The 22,736-nt window shown below is 43.8% G+C and overlaps 1 protein-coding gene across 3 annotated transcripts in view; it reads right to left on the minus strand.

The window, feature by feature from the left end:
- Positions 1 to 22,736, minus strand: part of LOC131109127 (uncharacterized) — a 50,778-nt gene that overhangs the window by 3,113 nt on the left and 24,929 nt on the right. For 2 of the 3 annotated variants that reach the window (XM_078792389.1, XM_078792388.1), the window contains 4 exons: positions 16,746 to 16,880; positions 16,193 to 16,642; positions 15,990 to 16,102; positions 14,942 to 15,006 (listed from right to left, as the gene is read on the minus strand). In XM_078792389.1, coding sequence (XP_078648515.1) covers positions 14,942 to 15,006; positions 15,990 to 16,102; positions 16,193 to 16,234 — 220 coding nt within the window. In that variant the 5' untranslated portion in view covers positions 16,235 to 16,642; positions 16,746 to 16,880. Of the gene's footprint in view, positions 1 to 14,941; positions 15,007 to 15,989; positions 16,103 to 16,185; positions 16,643 to 16,745; positions 16,881 to 22,736 lie in introns of all 3 variants that reach the window. The other variant, XR_013627805.1, reaches the window with a different exon arrangement.

Genomic DNA, 22,736 nt, shown 5'->3' on the forward strand with positions numbered 1-22,736 from the left:
TTCAATGTTCAAACAACTTTTCTAGGGAGTTTATGCTTATATCAAGCCAAAGATCTAATTAAATGGTATTAAAATCAAATGAAAATACAATTAAAATTAAAATAAATGTCACTAAATTCACTAAAAACGCACACATGTTCCTACTAGCCGTTGCTAACCTCGCGCCCGGCGTTTGAAACCGACTCGACGACTTTCAGACTTTGCCTTTAAAACTCTTATAAGCTGGGATGTTCGCCAGAGAGGCAGGAATGCTAACAATGCTAACACCTAGCATGCTAGCAACCCGTGTGGATACCCTGCAATGACATGGGAACATCTTTTGCCTCAATAGAGATGCTAAAATGCTAATGTCCTGCTACCTGTTTTCATTTTGGGAGAGTGGAATGTAAAGCTAATAGCTAGCATCCTCACAATCGGTGTGGATAGCCTGCGACGACATTGGAATGTCTCTTGCCTCAAAAGAGATGCTAACAATGCTAACACCTAGCATGCTAGCAACCCGCGTGGATACCCTGCAATGACATTGGAATGTCTCTTGCCTCAAAAGAGATGCTAAAATGCTAACGCCCCGCTACCTGTTTTTCCATTTTGGGAGAGTGGAATGTAAAGCTAATAGCTAGCATCCTAACAATTGACGTGGATACCCTGCGATGACGCGGGAACCTCTCGTTTCGACACTCAATTGCTAAAATGCTAAGTACTAATTGCTACATATTTTAATTTTGGGAGAATCTTAATAAACTGAATGCTAACGGTGCTAATAGTTAGCATTCCAGAAGCCTGCGTGGATATGCTAAAATCCTTATGCTAACTATTTTAATTTTGGATCAATCCCAATGAAGTGTGAATGCTAAAAATGCTAATATCGCTAGTATGCTAGCTCGTATAAGTCTATGGAGGCTCAAAATAATTTTTTTTTATTATTTCCAAACCATTTATTCCCCCCCCCCCTTTACAAATATACTAGCTAGCTAAGCCACAGACCTCCGCAGATGTGGTACGTTTTTCAACTGTAGCGTCACCTGCCGTGATGTGTTGTGTTGTGGTTGCTTTATCAGCTCCAATGTTTATTTTGAACATTTTTCCTAAGATGGCGCGTATTAATAGCTAACGTATTTTCCAGTTGTAGTAGTTACTTCGTTCAGGTGTCCGTCGCCGTGATTAACGCGTTAGTTAGCCGTCTCCCGTCCATCGCCAGCGGAAGCGTAAATGGCCTCATCCACTTCCACTTGCCAACATTGCAATTTCCTCACGCCGCTTCTCGCGGGGAGTCGACCGTTTTGTGTCAGGGCTATAAATCGTGGTCGCCAGTCCTGATGACTGTGCAGCTGCGGTTACGAGCGCCGCGCTGGAGGTGGTTGAGGTCCGGCCCTGCTGTCACTGAGTAATATCCGACAGCATGGCGGAACCTTCGGCCGGTGCGGTCTGCACGGGTTGTTGTGTTTCCGTGGTCGCAAAATGTCGAAATAGTTCATTTCTTTATTTTGGGGAAAAGGGAAGTCTCGCCGACGGCACGTTAGACGCCTCCTTTTATGGTCAACTAGCTTCATTCACTTTCAATGCTACCTAGCTTTTTGCTATTCACTCCAGAAGGCGCTAACAAAAACAGAACGGAATTTTTCCCGTAGAAAATCAGCTAAATCCAATTAATTTGTTTCAGGCACCCAAAAATATAAACAATAAAAATACAATTCATGGACAATAATCACAGTTTTACATGCTAATTAGCTCCAAATTCTCATTTCCCATTTTTACTGGCTAATATTAGCATGTGCTTGTTATCCATGCTAGCAGCGATAAAACTTACAACATGATCAAACTTGCCGACGGTATTAGCCGCTAGCCCGCTAACGTTAGCTTGCTAAGGTAATGATTTGCTCCTAAAGTGTCTGCAACCAAACATTTTCAATTTACGTTGAAATCATTTGCCGTCTTTATAGTCGCTTTAACCAAATCTATATGCTACGCTAATTAGCTCCAAGTTCTCATTTCCCATTTTTACTGGCTAAAATTAGCACATGCCTTGTATCCATGCTAGCAGCAATAAAAGTATTTCCGACACCACAGAACAAAATGCATCAAAAACAAACTTACGGACAGTATTAGCCGCTAGCCCGCTAACGTTAGCTTGCTGAGGTAATGATTTGCCGCTAAAGTGTCCAACCAAACATTTTCAATTTGCGTTGAAATCAGTATAGTCGCATATAGTCGCTTTAACCAAATCTATATGCTACGCTAATTAGCTCCAAGTTCTCATTACTTATTTTTACTGGCTAAAATTAGCATGTGCCTCTTATCCATGCTAGCAGCGAGTATTTCTGACACCACAGAAAAAAAAGCATCAAAAACAAACTCGCCGACAGTATAAGCCGCTAGCCCGCTAACGTTAGCTTGCTGAGGTAATGATTTGCCCCGAAAATGTTGAGTAAAAACGCACTTAAAGGTGATTAAAACACATTTTTTATGTATTTATTGGTGGTACGGTAGTGCACACTGCAACCAAACATTTTCAATTTACGTCTTTATAGTCGCTTTAACCAAATCTATATGCTACGCTAATTAGCTCCAAATTCTCATTTCCCATTTTTTACTGGCTAAAATTAGCACGTGCCTATTATACATGCTAGCAGCGATAAAAGCATTTCCGACACCACAGAAAAAAATGCGTCAAAAACAAACTCGCCGACGGTGTAAGCCGCCAGCCCGCTAACGTTAGCTTGCTGAGGTAATGATTTGAAGTGTCTAGTAAAAACGCACTTAGAAGTGATGATGTATTTATTGGTGGTACGGTAGCGCACACTGCAACCACGATAAACATATGCTTAGAAGAATACATATTAAAGGCGGGTGTGTGTGTAGGGGGGCGTCCGAGGGGGGCGGGGGGGCTAACGGGTGTGTCGGTGCCTGCGTGCGGCGTGATGGCGAGAGCTGAGAATCTCCAGCTGCTGCCGAGCGTTCACATTACTTGTCATCGAGCCTTCCTGTTGCTAATGTCTCTTTGGACCCCCCCATTCGCCCCCCCCAGTCCATGGCTTTGGGGGGAAAAAGGTGATGATCCTGTCCTTGCCAATGTCAAAACACACGGAAGGCTAACCTAAGCCTGTCATTGCGTCTGCTGGAAGCCTGCAGGTGGTGCAGTAGCATCAACTTTGACTGCCCGGACCAGATGCTGACTTGAACACATTTCCTCCAAATGGGAGGATAGGGTGGGGGGGACGGGGGTGGGGGTTGGGGGACTGGGACGGGGGTGAAAAAAATACTGATTCAGCTCCTTTGGGAGAAGCCCGTCTCTGGGATTAGCGAGGCCGGGATCAAACAAGCGGCACAAGCCTTGCACATCACTTAAGCACACTGTACACCATGACTTATTATTAGCTAGTTACCTATTTAGCTAGTATGCTAATTGCTATTAAAAAATTCCACTGTTTTGAATATGAATCATTCATTATTTACCACAAACCTGCAGCATATAAACTAATGGTCTGTATGAACAAAACAGGGTGCAGTACTCGGTTGTAACCAGCGGGGGCGCTGTTGATTCAATAACACTTTTAGGGTTATTTCAAAATATGGTTCATTTATGAAAATAAATAAATGTAAAAATTAATTTCCCCCCATTTGGTGAAATGCCACAGCCGGTTAAGAGATCCACTCTTCGACTCTTCGAGATGATCTTTGCTGTGATGCGTTCAGGATGACCATCACGTCGTAAATTTGCACCCTTTTAGGAGGTACGGCGCAAAGAAGGCCCTCGGGGTGACTGACAGGGGTCCCGGTCTCCGTGCGGACGACCTTCTGGGGGTCTTTACACCTACACACGCCCCCTCCCCCGCCGATGAGCCCCCCCCCCTGCATGAATAATGCAGCGCCTCGGCCGCCATGCCACCGCATGTTTTATTCACACTGTGGCCATCACACACACTCATCCGCCCCTCCCTCAAATGCATCAGCTCGCCGCCGCCGTCGTTGTCATCTCCTTGACCCCCACGCCGTTGACCCCCACCACCCCCGAACACATCCAGGAAATAAGTAAATATTTGCATTTAATCCAGGCGCCGCCGTCACATGGACGCTAGTGTTCATTTTTCACGGTGCATCTGCCCCGCCTTCTAAAAAGACACCCCACTGGACGCTTTATTAGGTACATCAAGTCATATCCGCGCCGGTCCCCGCACGTGCGCTCACTGGCGACCACCTGTCTTCCTGTTGTCACAACACCCCGCCTCTCCTCGCTGTTGCCACATCACACTCGCTCACCCTTATCCGACCACGGCCTTCGTTTAACCACCTTCCACAAACGCACCACCTGAGTCGCATTTTTGTACCGGCCAGCAGGGGGCAGCCAGTGATCAAACTCCAAACCGAACGAACTAAAATACAAACATAAGGCATTGAACGTGGTCGCCTTGGTATTAGTAATGTAATGTTGCGTGAGACACACAAGCACCAGACTCTTACTGCAAGTTGGAATGATCTCAAAATAATCCCTACGGCAACACACATGCACACAAGTATTATTTAAGTCTATGTCTATTGGGTAATAAGAGTTTAAAGGTGACTATAGGGGTGTTAGTTCATGTCCTGAGGGCTCTAATAATGTTTATTTTCTATTTATTTGGTTTATAAATAACCAGTCCTACTTGACGGAACTTCATATTAGCATGTTACACCTGTTACACCTTATTTATTTGGTTTATAAATAACCAATCCTGCTTGGCGGAACTTCACTTGGAACCCAGGTTAGCATGTTAGCATCACACCACATGACCACAATGCGTACCAAGACACCCTCTCGGGTCCGGCGAGGAGCAGCCCCCCCATACTCTAGACATAGTCTATGTCTATTGGGTATTACCAATCCTACTTGACGGAACTTCACTTGGAACCCATGTTAGCATGTTAGCATCACACCACATGACCGCAATGCGTACCAAGACACCCTCTCGGGTCCGGTGAGGAGCAGCCCCCCCCATACTCTAGACATCGTCCATGTGTATTTGGTATTAAGAGTGTAAAGGTGACTATAGGGGTGTTATTTCATGTCCTGAGGGCTCTAATATTGTTACGCCTTATTTATTTGGTTTATAAATAACCAATCCTGCTTGGCGGAAATTCACTTGGAACCCATGTTGGCATCACACCACATGACCACAATGCGTACCAAGACACCCTCTCGGGTCCGGTGAGGAGCAGCCCCCCTCCGCCGTCCAGTGAAAACTGCGAGAAAGCTCATTGGGCCCGGTGGAGCCATTCCAGCTGACAGAAGTCACGTTTGGCACTAGATTGAGCCAACGACTTGTCGGGAGGGAAGGGCGCGGGTAGGGGGGGATGAGGGGGCGAGGGACTCCGCTCCACAGGTCCCGTTTTCATGGCGAGTGGAGGCACTTCCCCTCAAGCCCTGTACAAAATGTTCCTATGGCAGCTTTACTTAAAGTGGCGGCGAAAGCTTAAACATTGGAGTACCTCGGAGACCCTTTGATGTCGGACCGTGAAGTAGCACGTTCAGCATTCCTGACTCGGGGAAAAAAGTTGTTTTCCTTAAAGACCGCAGAGAACAGAAGGCCCTGAACTGTCAGGTAGCTTGCGGTCTAATCTGAGCGGGCTTGCCGCCGCTGATAGCGGCGTGTTGTTCAACTGTTGGCGAGCGTTAACGGCGCTGTGTGTGTTTGTGATAACGTGACAGTTGCGTACAGATACACGGCTACGCTATCTTCTAGTCTTCTCCATGTTTGTTTTGTTTTGTTTTGTTTTTCAGGCCACTTGATGGCACTGTGGTGGAAAAAACCGTCACGGGTGCCACAAATGACATTTCCACGGGGTGTCCTCCATGTTCCTCGATGACTGGAAGAACCCAAACAAATCTTGGAGGACAAATAGAAGCATAGATCTTATGGCTCATTAGCTGTGGAGATCATTGGCCCGCTCAGCTGTCCGTTCCCGTCTGCTCCCCGAACCTCCCCCGCCATGACTGACAGCATCTGCCGGCGTCGCTCAGCGTCTGACCTTTTGGAATGTTGAACGATCCTTTTTAGTGTAAAAGAGGGGTCTCAAACACGCGGCCCGCGGGCCAAATGTGGCCCGCAGGACACCAGTTTGAGGCCCCCGCCTTGATATGAAAGTTTAATGTTTGATATGGATGCTGTATGGTATCATGTACCCAGAAAAAATTATTACATTTGATTAATGTTCATGTTAAAGGTTAAATAACTGTTAATAGTTATCCTCCCTATCCGTGTGGAAGTGGTAAGTTTTTGGCTTTTTAAGTTGAAAGGAAATAACTTGGAGGCTACCGTTTAGGTCGCTAGCTCTCTAGTTTGCGAGTTAGCATGTGTCTCAAGGCCCTGCAGTTGCGCAATATGTTGTAAATAAAAAGAGTATAAATGTGACTATAGTTGTGTTTTGTCATGTCTACAGGGCTCTAATAATGCTTTGTTCATTTTAATCTGAAAAAAAATATTTGTCTACCCACCAACTATACGTGGTTTCTTAAGGTTTTATTATTTGCTGTTTTATTATTATTATTATTATATTTATTTATTACTGATTGATTGATTTTTTTATTCTTGATTTGTTTATTTTTCATCTTATTTTGTGTAGAAAAATAAAAAGTAAGATATTTGAGAACAGTGGAATGTTTTATCAGAGTTTTTCTTGTAGAAAATTGGAACCAAAGCAAAGTTTTTTCATTTTTCTGTTTTTAATAAATGCATTTTTTTTTTTTTTTAAACCTGATGCGACCCAGTCTCACCCAGACCCTAGCTCCAGTGGCCCCCCAAGTAAATTAAGTTTGAGACCCCTGGTGTAGAACATACACTATGTTAGTGTGGACAATAAATCAGAAGAATTACCTGCAGCCGCACGTCTGGTCGACCTTTTCTATGAAACGAGTGATGGCGGCCAAGATGGCACCTTCTCTTTATTGGACACACGACAAAGGTGTTTTTTTTTTTTTTCTTTTTCCGTGTTATTGTTACAAGTTGATTCACGCGCCGAGTTTAGGTGTGTGTTTTGCCATGATGCGACGGTGTTGACATAACTTTGTACGCGTGACATCCTCAACGTGACATTTGTGGCACCCGCGATGGCTTTAAAAACGTACAAGCATACATCCGTAAGCGTCGGTAGGGAAACCCAGGTCCGCCATGGGGGTACGCTGAGGAGAGGCGAGACGGAAATCCCTCCAGCGTGTCCCAGGTCTACCCCCCTGGGGGACCTCCTCCTGGCTGGGCATGCCCAAACACCTCACCGAGGAGGCATCCGGGACTTCTACTCCTGAGTTCCTCATTTCAGATGGAGAGCTTGAATTTCTAATATCGGAACCCTAATTATTATACATGGTTCTGGATGATATCAACTAATTAATCTTCTCAGCAAGACATTGGAGAATTCTATGCTTCCATCTTAATGAGAACAGATTGAGGAAGGCTCTTTTCGGTTCCCAGCGCACGTAGCAAGTTCCATAAAGGTATGCTAGGTCCAACATGAGTTTCCTCCGACCTCACTACCAGGACTAAAGTCTTCCAACCAGCAACTGCAACTCTCGGCCTACTTTCCGCCCAAACCAGGCAAGCAAAGAGCCTAAAAAAGAGGTTTGGGTTTTTTTTTTGGTGGCAGATGCCTGGTGGAGATGCTCATCCCCTGGTGCTGTTGCTAGGAGACGGCCGCTTTTGAAATCTGGCTCCGATAAGGCGCACCTGGCTTTTCGCTGCTTTTTGGCACGTTGAATAAATCGTGAAGGGAGAATATGGGAATCTTGGGAGCCGGGTCAAGGACTCTCGGGTTTAGGTAAATAAAAAAAGTGGCTAAGGTCGTACCGTGTGAGCAAACAAAAATAAAATCAATACGGACACAATTCAGCATCTTATGAGCATCCTGCTGTCACGCCATTCGGCAGGAGGTGAAAAAAGACTAACCAGGGGGCGCTAGATCAGCTTCCCACTTGAAATACAGTAGCGTCTCTCATTGGCCAGACGATCAACCCCAGGCACAAAAAAGTCCACCATCCATCCATCCGGGTGTGGAAATGAAGCTAACAGCGCATAAACACCTCTCCATCCCTGCGCCGACCCCACGGGATGCGGAGTGTTAATTGTGCACCGCAGGGGTCACGAGGCTCTTGGCAGGGTTGGCCGTCCGCTTTTGCACCCCGAGTGATACTTGATGTCTGCACCAGTATCGCAGTGGGAGTGCTGGGAGACACCGAGCTAAAATTACCGACGTCCTCATGAATATGCATGATTGATGCTGACCTAGTGGCCGCGTTCATCTAACTAACTTTCACTTGCCTGACTTACTCTCGTGTTGCACTCAAACTTTTATTCATCACTCCATCACAAACACAGAAAAAATATTTTACTTTCTCTTCCTGATACAATTGCGAATCTCAAAAAAAATCTCCAAATATTTTCCTTGTGTTTTATGAATGTGGGGAAAAAAATCTAAATTACTTTGTATTCCTGACACATTTACGTATAATTTTTTTTTTATAAATTATGAATCTAAAAAAAAATTCCTGACAAATTATAAATCTTGAAAAGAATTTCCATCAAATATTTTTACCTTCCTGACATTAATGAATCGAGAAAAAAAAGTGTGTACTTTGTGCTACTGACAAAATTATGAGTCTAGAAAATAAAAATACAAAAATATTTGACCTTATTTTCGTGACAGGTATGAATCTAAAAAAACAAACAAAAAAAAAAAGAAATTTTTGAATGTCGGAGAAATTTTACTTTGTGTTTCTGACTAATTTATAAATCTAGAAAAAAACTTTGTTTCTGACATTTGTAAATTTTGGGGAAAAATATATTTTGATGATTAATTTGTGAATCTAGAAAAAAACATTTTTTTAACATGTATTTATGTTCTTGACAAATTTATGAATCTAAAAAAAATAAACATTTATATATATATATACATATACATATACATATATACATATACATGTTATATATATATATATATATATATATATATATATATATATATATATATATATATATATATATATTACCTCATGTTTGTGACATTTATGACTCGAAAAAAAATGTCTGTTCTTGACTCGTTTATGAATCTAGAAAAAACACTACCATTTTTATTTTGTGTACAAGGTAATGAATCTACAAAAAAATAGTTTTAAATGTTGTGTTGCTGATTAACTTATGAATGTAGGGGGAAAAATAATTTGTGTTCCAAATGTATGAAGATACGACTTTTTCATTTTCAACCAAACACAAAAACGTTATTCCGTATAAAAAATATAAAAGTAAAAAAAAAATGGGGATACTCTAAATTGCCTAGATTTCATTTGGAAAATACACTGCCAGGCCATAATGTTCAGATTATGATCAAATACCAAATATAATATCCAAACGCCTGTCTCCAAAATACAGTATAGGATTCTTTGCAACAACAAATATGTTTGCAAGCCTTTTGCCTTCTGGAAGGCATCACAGGGATTTACGAGCACTGCTCAGGTCAATGAGCAGCTCCATTAGCCATGCTCTGATGTGCAGGAGTGGTGACGGTCCAGGCAAAGACAGTGAAAGTTCAAATGGGGAGGGGGGGGGTGATGCTCAAGGTGTGTTTGTGGCCTCCTGGTGTCTGACTTTAGTGTCTTTCATTTGTTCAGTGAGGCAAAACGGAGATAAGAAGAGATAAGAGCCTGGAGCATCTTTCCACATAATGGCCTTTCTCCGTGTCGGACGCGCCAGCAGGGGGAGCTCTAATTCAGGCCCGACTAACCCATTCCCCCCCGCCACCACTAAATGAATCATCATTAAAAGACGCAATCAAATAGAGATTTTGTCAGCGGCCATCAAAAACCAGTCTGCAGCAGGCAGCACGGAGACGCGTCCACAATAGGAGTTAATAGGCACAACAAGCTGATCACTGTCCACAATGGACGTGACTGCAGCACATCTCAATAACACAGAGGGGGGTCCTCGGTGGACAATGCGCTCCGTCGCCAGCGGGGTGGACGCCTCCTGACTGTGACCCTGACACATTCAGTCAGCACTTCAGAAAACCCACGGCCGTTGCTTTATGGGGAGGAAGCTTTTAGTGTGTGTGTGTGTGTTTTATTCCGCGTGTACGGCAGAAAAGACTGGAGGCGCATTCACAATGTCTTCTTAGCTATGGAACACTGTTGGACTATCTGGACTATCTGGACTGGAGGTCCCGGATGCTGTTCCACACCAAATTAGTTTGGTGTACTGAAAACTAATGGACCACTGTAAATGATATTCTCAAATATTATCATGAGGTAAAACGATCAATGAAGGATGTTTTGCTGTATGGCAGCCATGTTTTTTCCGACTGTTTCGGCAGTACAGCATCCTCGTGTCTTGCTCAGATTCACAGGGGAAAACAAGGGAGTCTAGTCCAAGTTCGCCACCTGCTCGCCGCCTCACCTCGATTTCGAGTACGGTGTAGCTGTCATTTAGCTGCGTGCACTGCGGGTGCTACTTTTCCCACCAGGGGGAGGGACTTCCTAACGAGCTGATTTATTGCGACTGCACACGAATGTAAACCTCATGTGAGGCTCTCTTCCTGGAGGCTACTCTTTTGGTGCCCCGGACAGAAAATTACATTAAAAAAAGCAATAAAAAAAAACAATAAATTAAGCAGGAATAGAGGCCTTCATTAAGTGGCCGAAATTCAAATATTTAAGCGCTTTGTCCTCAGCCAAGCTCTTAGGAGCACAAGGCAGAGAGAGAGGCCTTCAAAATAAAAGAATGCCAGTAAAACAGCACGGTTGCACCGCAGTTGGCAGTCATGTGTTTCCACCAGCATCCCCTCCCACTTTGGGGAAAGGTGGTGATGCTAGAAATACTGGTGAAAAGAACAGAATTAACGCGATTACAACATTGGTTCTGTTGTGAAAATACCGTATTTTCCAGGCTATATGTCGCACTTTTTTTTCCATCGGTTGGCTAGTCCTGCGACTTATACTCCAGAGCGACTTATAAATGAAAAAACTGTTTATGTTACAAAAGAATGGACGCCTTTTTTGTTCAAGTTTATTTTTCGTGTAGCTGTTAGCATTGTGTTAGCATATCTTACACCTATTAAGCCTGTTCTCTATTCTTTTATTGTTAGAACTTGCCTTCCAAGATGACGTAATGTCCGTTTTGGTCAAGTAGTTTGTAAAATAAATGACCAAAAAAAATTTATTAAAATTAAAAATAAATTACCAAAAAATGCGACTTATACTCCAGTGCGACTTATGTATGTTTTTTTTCTGCCTAATTTTACCTGCATTTTTGGCCTTGTGCGACTTGGAGTGACTTATAGTCCACAAAATACGGTACTTCATCAATGACTACTAAGCTATGATTCCCTATCCACTTTCTCATGCACTCCATATCATTATGACACTTACATAATAAATTTTTCCATAGAATGTCAGCTAACCACCTCTCCCCAATTTTTTGCCTGCTTCCAATTAATGCCCCGTCCAATAAAAAGACATCATTTAGAACTGGGGAGTCCAGTTCTGGGGGGGGGGATTTAACGGGACACCACGTGGCCTGACACGTTTCCGGCTAATGTGTATTTGTAAATGACGGCACCACTGTTGAACACGCATGTCCACAAATACCCGCAAACACAGGATGTGAAAGTGAAGCCAGGAGTAAAGTGTCTTCTTGGGGGGGGGCAACAAGATTGTCTCTTTATGTGTGAGTGAGATATGTCCGGTAACATTAGGAGATGTGCGTCTTCTTGGAAACGGACGTTGCTTCGCTGCATACTTTTCTAAGTTAGGATGCTCGAAAGATTCATGATGTGCCGCCACCCCCCCACAACCCCGTCCCCGCTAACCCCATTTCTCCACATTGTTTGTGTTTTGGGTAGAACCTTCCATGTGATGTGATTCTAGGTGACCTCACCGAATGTGTAGCGGCTACACAACATAAAGGTTGTGTAGCGAGCATCTCTCTCTCACACACACACGCACACGCACACACACACACACACGTGCGCATATGTGTGTGATGTCTGTTAAATTTAGGCCTTCACGGAACTCAACCAAGCGGGCAGCTGCGCTCTGTAACCAAATAGGAGTGATAAATGTATGATGAGAACCGTGGCATATATACTGATATACTGTATATACACGTGTATGTGTGTGTGGGGGGGGGGCATGGCAGGCTATTTATGATCATAAATATTTAAAAGCCGTACGCCCCACACACGGATGTTGCTCTTGAACTTCACACGAGTTGGCCGGTTCACAGGGGTCAGGGCGAGGTGGTCAACGAGTGGACCGAGGGGTGGGGTGGGGGCGGATGAGGGGGGGGGGGGGGTCACACTATGTCCTGTCCTGTCTCCTCGCTTGCTGACAGCGGAATGACATCACCACGGGGGCCCTTTTGTCCACCTTTTTTTTGGGGGGTGTGGGGGTGAGGGTCGCACACAAAGGCCGCTGCTATCTGCACATCGGAGTGGACGCAGCACTTTTGAAAATCCCTAACCAGATTACAGCGCGCCGCAATCAGCTGTCAGCCGCTGCGGGATCACATATAGGATGTACGCCCCCGCTGTGTTAACGCAACACGGCGGGGGGCCGGCGGGGGAATATGCTGCTCTACTACAATGGCGCGCCGCTACAACGCGTTAAACACCAAGGATTGTTTTTGCAAACTGCCAGGATGACTACAGTGGGGAAATTACTTAATAATAATTGTCTTTCTAGCATGGAAAAAAGTCTATATTACTTCTATAATGTACTACAGAAAGCTATAGTACAATATTACTGCATGATACTACTTTTGAGTTACTTTTACTACAAACACACAACACAAATCCTGGCCAGGTTTCATAGAATTAGACTTGAAGTACACTAAAAGTACAGTTTTGGAGTTTTTGTCGCGTGCATGCGTATGACCCCCTAGCCCTAAATCAGGACGCTTCCTCCGCTTACGTTTTCAAAGAAGCCTTTCCTGCGCTGATACGCGGAAGCCTTCACTCACGCACTTTATCTTCGACAACAGACGAACGGCTCTCGCTGGTTTGGTTCTGCTGTTGTCCAGATGTGAGCCAACCGCACGTTTACTACGAATACACAACAAACTGTAAGATTGGGGAAGGGTCGGGGGGGTTACTGTAGTGTACCTTCAAGAACATGCCAGAGTTGCCCTGTTTTCCAGCCTTGGACTTCCAAGTAAGTCACGTGTCAAATGTCAACACATCCGCCTCCATAAATCCCACCGGAGTAGCAACTGACGTCACAACTAATTACATGGACAGCGGTACCTCTGTTTTGGTCCTTATTAGCATCATTCATCGGTATTTGTTCCAAAAGGTTCCACAAAAATCGACAAGTACAAAAAAATATACACTTGCTCACGGTGCAACAAAACAAGTTAATGCATCACATACATAGCACGTAACTTAAAACTGTTATTTCCAAATGCCTGCAAGGCATGCTGGGTAGTCCAGCTGCAACAACAACATGAATTATGAACAATAAATGTCAAGAGTATGTTAACGCCTCCTCGTTTACTTCCCAACGTCCTCCACGTATTTTGCAATCAATCGAAAAATGCGACAAAATGTCGGCAGAGAAAGTACCACGTATGTAAGCTAACTTTCATGTAAGCTAACTTACATTAAATGCTACATGATGGTTATCTTTAACACAATATTTCTTGTTTCGCCCAATACATGCCTAATTGGTGCACTAAATGCTTTTATTCCCTGCGATGACCTCTGAATGTAAATAAATAAATACAAATAAAGTTTTATTTGGGGGGAAAAATCCAGACTCCAATACCATATTCCAATATTTCTCATGCTTTCAACATCAAACATTTAAGCGTGCAATGGACAAATCAAAGTAGGAACCACTTCTATTCAACACCCCCCCCCCCCCAGAGACCCCGCCCACACTGCCTATAGCGGAGCGGGGTCAGGGCGGTGTCAAAGGTGACTATAAGAGCAGTGTCGTCGGGGAAATTAGACCACACTAATTGTTCAACAGTCCACTTTAATTACAGCACGGGAAGGCGGGGGGCGGGGGGGGGGGGTCATGATCACAGATTAAATTAGGGACGCTGAACTGCACTGGACACAAAAGTAAATTGGCAATTTAATTATCTAAACAAAGACGCTTAATGATGAAAGATACGAGGGGTGTAGAGCAACATAAAAATAAAGAAAAAAAGCCACAATAGTCTACGTGGACTTAATCGGGTGCAAACAAGTTCACATACATTAATTAGCTTGCCTTTCCCCGTGTTTTGAGGTTAGCGTTAGCATATTAGCACGCCTACAAGTGCAGGCGTTGCTATAGAAATTCAACCAGCAAGCACATTCCTATTTTTGGATGGAGACACGCATTTTTCTACCCCCAGAAGGATTAAAAAAAAAAAAAAAAAAAAACACACAACAACAAATGAGTCCTGACAGCTCAGCGCAAGCAGCTGTTGCCGTGTAAGGACCACCTGTACAACATGTGGCTGCCGTTTTCTTTTAAATCCTGCTATTTGCGCCCGTCTAGACGTGTTTGGGATTTACAACAGGAAGTTCGGGGGAAATCCACGGAGAACGGAGCGTTTCCTGTACAGTCAATTTCTTCAAGTACTTCCAGAGGTATAGCAACATACCGTCAGGGTTCGATTTATTTGAGGCACACGTCTCCAATTACGCTAATGATGTCATGTGACGGCCCTTTATTGATATTGTCACTTATTCCGAAGTATAAGCGAAATTGCGCAATCATCCGTCCTATACGTGTATATAGCATACATTTGCACAAGTAAACACATTTTTTTTAAGATTAACTACAGCTACCTGCAGCCAATTACAGCGCAAGCTGTGGTCCCCGTCATGCCCGGTACCGCCCCCCCCCCCCCCCCCCCCACCCGTCATGCAGTTACACAACAATTTATGTCGACATTTAAGCTGATTTTGATGTAGAAATGGTGTAAAAAAATACCTGCAGAGTTGAGATGCATGGCCCGTCTTTTCCTTTCGGGTTGACTTTGGCATAGCTTAGCTTGGCTAGAAGAAGAATAGAGGTGTTTTTTTGTTAAAAACAACAAAAGACAATTTAAAAGACACATAGTTTTGGACATTTTGGAGTAGCTTCTATTAGTGTTAGCTTAAACGACTCGTATGAAAACTAGCGCGGAAGTCAGCCACCGGGTTGAGTTTAAAATGCACATTCATATTTACGGAAAACGTACAACCTTTTAGCCAGACAGACGTCAAGTCTTTATGCTAGCATAATTTCATATAATCAAGCAGTAACCTGCAAACAATTTGACAACAGTTCTCAAAAAAATATTGAAAAACAAAAAAAATAAAAATTTGAATAAATAAAATGGTAATTGCTTTAACTAAAAATATTGAATTATTTTGTTAACTAAACTAAAATGGTAAATCCTTTGACAATAGCATAAGCCTTTATTAGTTCGGTAATGTGGATAGAAATTATGTCGAAATTTCCCAAAATTGTCTTTCAAGCAAAATAAATTATTTTATTCTGATCAAAAAACAAATATTCGTAATAATTTTTAATTGCTTTGATTAGTGAAACCTTTATTAGAGCTTATCAGGCTTTTCTAGAAAAAGATAGCATAAGCCTTTATTAGTTCGGTAATGCTGATAGAAGCTTTTCGAAATTTCTCCAAACTGTCAAGCAAAATAAGTTATTTTATTCTGATCAAAAAACAAAAATCATAATAATTTTTAATTGCTTTGATTATATAAATCTTTATTAGAGCTTATCGGGCTTTTCTAGAAAAAGCAGCAGCCGTCACGAACGATGTTGAGAAGCGCATCGTTTCATTTGACTTTAATGAACAACTCCTGATAAGCGTCACTGATTCCCTGAAGGGGATTCCGATGAGAAGCATGCGAATTATCCACGGAGCGTCGCCCTTTCATGGCGTATACAAGGGAAAGTCCATCAATCAACGTCTCCTGTTGGGGCAATTATGAAAGACTTGACATTACGCAAACAGTCATTTGACTCGTCCTACCTCGGAGGGGCCCCGGCTGGTGTCACGTTGCGCTGCAGGGGGGTCTTTTGGAGGCCCGAGCGGGATTCCTGCATCCATCTGGAATTGTCCCCCGGTTTCGGAGAAGAGAGGCCCTTAATGGGAAGAAATGCAGCACCTCATCAGCACCTCCCAGGGCTGCCATAATGGAGCATCCACGGTCATTAACGCAGCGTACCTCCCACCTCAAGAGTGTCTATTCTGCCTCTGTCATCATTCACGGCCATCACTTCCTCAGAATTTAATGCCTTTGGAGGTTCCTTTTATCCCATTGTCTCCCGGGATCTCTGTCCCTTCCCCAAACTAGAGGACGGGCCTGTTAGCAGGGCGTTGGGCCTGACCTCTTGCACCCCTTCGCTGGAGACTCCTTCAGCTTTGTTTTGGGCCTCTGTCCCCCTTGCCAAGGCGAATCAGAGCCCGGGCGGGTCACAGAGAGAGGGAGCCGATGGGGGTCTTATTGTTTGGCCATTCAGTGGCCCCGAGTGGACATCAGACGCCGCCTATAGCCGCGCACTCTGGAGGGGGACAATGTCCACGCAAAGTGACAGCTCCCATTGGGCCAGGAATGCGTGTGAATGGCCAAAAGGTTCAAAGAAGCACGCCAGCCCAGCGACATCATGGGAATATTTCTGCTTCTGAAGGAGAAGATTACAGTCCAAAATGATTCATTGGAATGCGGACAATACAGAATTTGGGAGAGAGAAACAGCAGTTATGACACCGGCGAGCAGCGCTGCACCTTGTGAGCTTTAGGGGGCAGCAGAGAGCCAGTAGACAAGGAGCAGTGAGGCAGGACCGCACAGGCAGGGCCGAGGGGTCAGCCTGCAGCTGGGAGGGGGGCATAGGGAGTCGGAGATGTCCTTCCAAGAGCTATCTGTGAAGACAGGCACAAACAAATCTGATGAGATCCAATACAAGATCTGCATAACAATATGTTTATTATGGAGAATTCTAATGTTTCAAAATGGCTACTGTTTAATGGAGATTTTGTATTGGATATCTTTGTTGGCTTTTTTGCCCTTTCTTCTCCAGTCTTTCCCCCATCAATTCGTCATTCAGACCTGGAGAAACCTTTTGACCACCAATTGCAATTATTGTATCTAAAACAGTGGTCTCAAACACGCGGCCCGCGGGCCAAATGTGGCCCGCAGGACACTAGTTTGAGGCCCCCGCCTTGATATGAAAGTTTAATGTTAGTGCGGCCCGCGCAAGTTTGATATGGATGCTGTATGGTATCATGTACCCAGAAAAAATTGTTACGTTTGATTAATGTTCATGTTAAAGGTTAAATAACTGATAATAGTTATCCTCCCTATCCGTGTGGAAGTGGTAAGTTTTTGGCTATTTAAGTTTTATCAGAGCTTTTCTTGTAGAAAATTGGAACCAAAGCGAAGTTTTTAAATTTTTTTTGTTTTTAATAAATGCGTTTGATGCGGCCCAGTCTCACCCAGACCCGAGCTCCAGTGGCCCCCAAGTAAATTGAGTTTGAGACCCCTGATCTAAAACCTTAGGTAGAAATGCACCCATACAATACCTGCATCAAAAATTCAGCGTTTTAACAAACATAATACCAATCCCAATCACTGTTATTGATACAAATTTCATGTTACAACAATTTCTGTTTCAGATGACGAGATGCCCTTCTGGCTACATTTGGCACCCGCCATGTTGAATTTCCAATGTACCATTGCGCTTTATACGTTTTGATAGAGCTTTGCATTGGAACCTCATCAGATTGCGACATCTTGCAGTTGTTTTGTACGTCATCACTCCCCCTCGTTTTTCCCATCCAGAGGTGGAGAAGCCTCCCGCGGATCTTTTGACCACCATGTCGGAGGACATATTTGTGTTTAAAGCGGCTTAAGGCGCTCATCCTGGGTGATACCTGCTGAGAGTGAATAGCGGCATCTAATAGACTTATTATAGTTTAAAAGAACTGGAAAATCTTCAGTCATGTTGTATTTAGGTGTTTTTTTTTGTTTTTTGTTTTTAAATCGACTGGGTGTTACATTAAAAGGTGCTAAAGATGTTGTGATGACTAACAAAAGCTTTTTAAAAAGGAAACTCCAGGTTGTTTTGAATGTTTCCCTCCCTTTCAGGGTCCAAATGTCATCATTCCTCCCCCTCAAGGCGGCCTCTCACTGTTGCCACGCCGCCAGACGTCACGGAATCAAACACGTCACCCGCCGGAGCACGCACGCGGTGCATGCTTTCACCTGGTTTCCGCGGTAACCGAGAACCACATCCTCCTTTGCAGCCCCCGTACACTGGAGGGCCCCACTAGAAAGTCTAATACTTATTGCAGAGCCATTCCATTGAAGAAATATAACATAATATAATATATAAGTAAAGTATTGTTTTTGTTGTCATTTTTGTCATCATGGAATCATCAGTGTCACAAAAGCTGCCTAGCAACAAGTATCTGTTCAAATGTGACATAACCAGGAAACACAATATTGGCTAGAAAACATTTTCTTCCGTGTACCGTAGCTTTAAATTCAGCTCAAAAGGTTGTGTAGTGGTTAATTTGCTAGTGGGGCAGGTGAGGCAGTGCCCCAGCAGATCCAGTGGGTTTAACTGTAGTTTAAAAAGAAATTCTCCCTACAACAATGGCTGTGCGTGTAAAAAAATGAGGAACAAAACAGCAAAAAATGACAAAAAATGCAATATTGTTTATGAACCAGGTAACCCTTAACGTCCCACGATGCTGCACACTATTGGCCGAGCTTCGTGTTCACGCACGGCGCTGATCCACTTAACGGTCTCAGACCGCCACACAGCTGGCGATGGCAGTTCACCAAGAGCCCGCCGCCCGCTCACACTTTCTAATAATACTCGCCGTGCAGGCAAGGCACACGCCGAGCCCGGGCACGGCGCTCACCGCACACGGCGCCCGACCGGGCGAGGCGCCAGGCCCTTCTGTGTGACTGGCATGGCTGGTCATCGCCACGGCAACGGGAATGTTGGCCCCGGCCGGTGCCAAGAGAGCAGCTGGTAGGTAGTGGCAGATTAGTCGCCAAACAGATTTACAGCCATGTCAAGTAGTGCGTGGCCTCTGGACGCGGGGGCCGTGACACAAAGACGCCATTGTAGGACAACCCAAGGAACACACAAGGGGAACCTTCTCCGGGCCCTGATATGGGGGGCTTCACTTTGCCCAGTGGAAACTTTCGAAAAGACACTGGGACTGGCAACTGGTGAATGTTTGTATTGACCTATCCATCATTATAATAGGACGGCTATTAGCTATTAAAGGCTTCTTTATTGACTGGAAAAGTCACATATATTAAAAAAATACTGCTACTTCCTGACATGTCAAAGTGTAAACACATCAGATTTATATGCAGTAATAATGATAGTAACAATATTAATATATTTACATTAATAAATCAATGCATTTAAAAAAAAATGAAGACAAAAAAACCCTTAAACTGTATTATGGAAAGCAGGAAGTGAACAAATGTAAGCTTTGCTTCTTCCTACTCTTTTTGGACATGTGGAACTGTGAACTGATTATGTGATGCATTCAATTGTAATCTGATGCACGTTCAAATGAAATAAAACAATGACCATTACCAAATTGTGGCCTCATACAATAATTTGCATAAATTATTATTTCTAAAAAATATGTTTTTGCATAATTTTGGAGAAACGGTACATAAAAAAGGTAATTCCAACTAATTGTCATTACTAGGGATGTCTGATATTGGCTTTTTTCCTGAAAATTTCCAATACCGATATGTGGAACATGACATAACACATGTGTTGTATACAGCATTTTTTTCATTTTTTTCATGATCGGGATAAACTCCGATACCGATATCACATTTTGATGCCGATAATTATCGAACATCCATAATGTCACACCTAAAAATGTGATTAGGATTATTCTTTGCACAATATACATGCGTTTCATTGGACATTGACTGTAAATTAAAAGACTAAATCTAAATTCCATACTAAATTTATCAATTATTATATTCCCTTCATTGTGTAACCTTTTGATATAATACCCAGAACACCAAGCTATACACACACAAGTACAGTAGCTTTAATATACTATGTTTTTTTCTTCCTCACTCTGTCCCACCATTGATTTAAATTCAAAGTGCGTCTGGCCGACAAGAGGCGGCGGCGTCCATTAGAGTGTTTTATGCCCTCTGAAAGAAAAAAAAAGAAGAGGGAACATCAAGTTGATTTGAGTGCTGCTGTGATTGCTAATGAAGTCCTGCAAGGAGAGAAGGTGTTAAGTAGATGCCAGGAGCTTGGAATGTTTGCTTTGATTTAGGATGTACAGCCCCTTAGAGCCCCGTTATGGATTATATACAATATATATATATATGATATTATTATGTTATCATCATGTCTATGCGACTGATAAGAGACATGAAGTATGTTGTCGTGTAGCCTCTCACTGATGATTCCGCTGATTCAGCATGTCTGGTTCAGTTTCTCGCATCCTCGCCACCTCCAAGGATAAGTAAGGGAAGGAGGCGAGAAGGAACCCCCCCCCCCCAATTCTCATTAAAGGGAACAAGTTGAGGCATGTCTATGCTTTTGGTGGCTGAGCACGAATCCATACAGTCTTTCCAGGGACACGGACCGCCATTGATGCAGAAAATAACCCATTCTAAGCAAGACATTGCATGTTTACGGCTCTTTGGGAACAGTTTAGGGAAGACCCTGATGCGCATGATAAGGTCCTTTGGGTTCAAACGTCACCATCGAGGACTTCAGTGTCCCAATACAGCGGATAAAACCCAACATCGAGATATAAACGACGAGTATTAGGGCGGTTTTGAGAATAAAATTTACTTTATTCTTTAGTCTATCTATCTTCATTCTAACACGTACTACAACTTTAACAATATAATTATAATATTACAATTTTTTGGGCGGCACGGCGGACGAGTGGTTAGCACGCAGACCTCACATCTAGGAGACTTGAGTTCAATTCCACCCTCGGCCATCTCTGTGTGGAGTTTGCATGTTCTCCCCGTGCATGCGTGGGTCCAAAAACATGCTAGGTTAATTGGCGACTCTAAATTGTCCATAGGTATGAATGTGAGTGTGAATGGTTGTTTGTCTATATGTGCCCTGTGATTGGCTGGCCCCCAGTCCAGGGTGTATACCCCGCCTCTCGCCTGAAGACAGCTGGGATAGGCTCCCTCCCACATTCCAAAAACATGATAGGTTAATTGGCGACTCTAAATTGTCCATAGGTATGAATGTGAGTGTGAATGGTTGTTTGTCTATATGTGCCCTGTGATTGGCTGGTGACCAGTCCAGGGTGTACCCCGCCTCTCGCCCAAAAACAGCTGGCATAGGCTCCAGCACCCCCCGCAACCCTCGTGAGGAAAAAGCGGTAGAAAATGAATGAATGACAATTTTTTCTTCCAGCTCCCAAGTCTGTCGGTTGACTTATTTTCAGATGTGTAGCAAAGCCTTTTCGAGCGCTTCTTCTCTCAGCAAACGTAAACGGCGTCTGGTGCTCATATAAAAGTAGAGCATCATTCAAAAGCTGACTGAACCAAGCAAGCACTTTGGCGACAGAGGCAAGGAAGAACCTGGAACAGCAGCGAGCGGTTTTTCTCCTGAAACAATAGTCCTCATCCCGGCCCGGTCTTTTTATAGCGCAGCGTTTCACGTCGCAGCCTCCGACACGAGGCGTATCATTAGGGAGTGGAGAGCATCTCCTCGGTTATATAACCATCTTTCCTCTCTGTTTTGCTGTTGGCATCAAACCCCCCCCCTCTCCTCCTCGCTCTCCTCCGCCTCACTCTAGCGCTCCCTGGCTTTTGGCCCGTCTCCAGTCCAAACAGAACCCACTTTGTGCTGCTCTCTGTTTTTGGCACCAGCTGTTTGGCGCCCTATTCCAGCAGCTGAGTCCATTGTGGTGCCGACTGATTTCATCGCAGTTTGATGTGTTCCTGTTACCCCCCCCCCCTTCCCTTCCCATCCACCACCATCACCACCAACTGTCTGCAGAAGGAGCTGTTAGCGCAGTGATGTATGGGGGGCAGCTGACGTCCACCTGCTCCCCAGCAGTCAGTCTGGAGGAGGGTGGAGGTTCTAAGCTGCGCTGTGGTCCATCCATCGGCCTTTCACGGGAACAACTGGACCACCTGTCGCGGCGCCTGGCAAACCAGTTAAAGCATTAGCAGGGAGGGCTAACCATTCTGTCGGCTGCTTTCGCCCGTTTCCAACATCAACCTGCCTGAGGTCAAACGACGGCGTCGTTATTCCCTACTCGGGTTCAGGATGAGTGACGGCCCGATATGGATGCGATGTCAGCGAGTTACCGTTTTCTATTATTTACGCTCGTTAAATGAGGACCGCTAACCTCTTCAACGGCATTGATTTGTGCTGGAGGCAATGCAATACGCCGCCTCCTCCTCCTGTTGCTGACACCACTCATTTATGTTCAGGTGCCCCCCCCTCCCCTCATCCCCACCCCTTTATTTTTACTCAACACAGTAGATCATCTAATACAGCTATGATTACTATAATACTATTTGTTTCTATTTTATTCCCCAAAATATTGATTTTGTGAGATAGAGATAAAAATATACACATTTAGTCTTTTTTCCATAAACAAAAAATATATATCATTTTTACATATTGGATGGATAAAATATTTTGATATGGACAAAAATATATTAAAGTTAAAAAACATTTTTTTCATATTTGTATTTTTGGCTATGAAGAAAAATCTAAATATAACATGATG

This window comes from Doryrhamphus excisus, linkage group LG7 (assembly GCF_037039965.1).
Source record: "Doryrhamphus excisus strain RoL-2023G ecotype Guam linkage group LG7, RoL_Dexc_Guam_v1.1, whole genome shotgun sequence".
NCBI lineage: Eukaryota > Metazoa > Chordata > Actinopteri > Syngnathiformes > Syngnathidae > Doryrhamphus > Doryrhamphus excisus.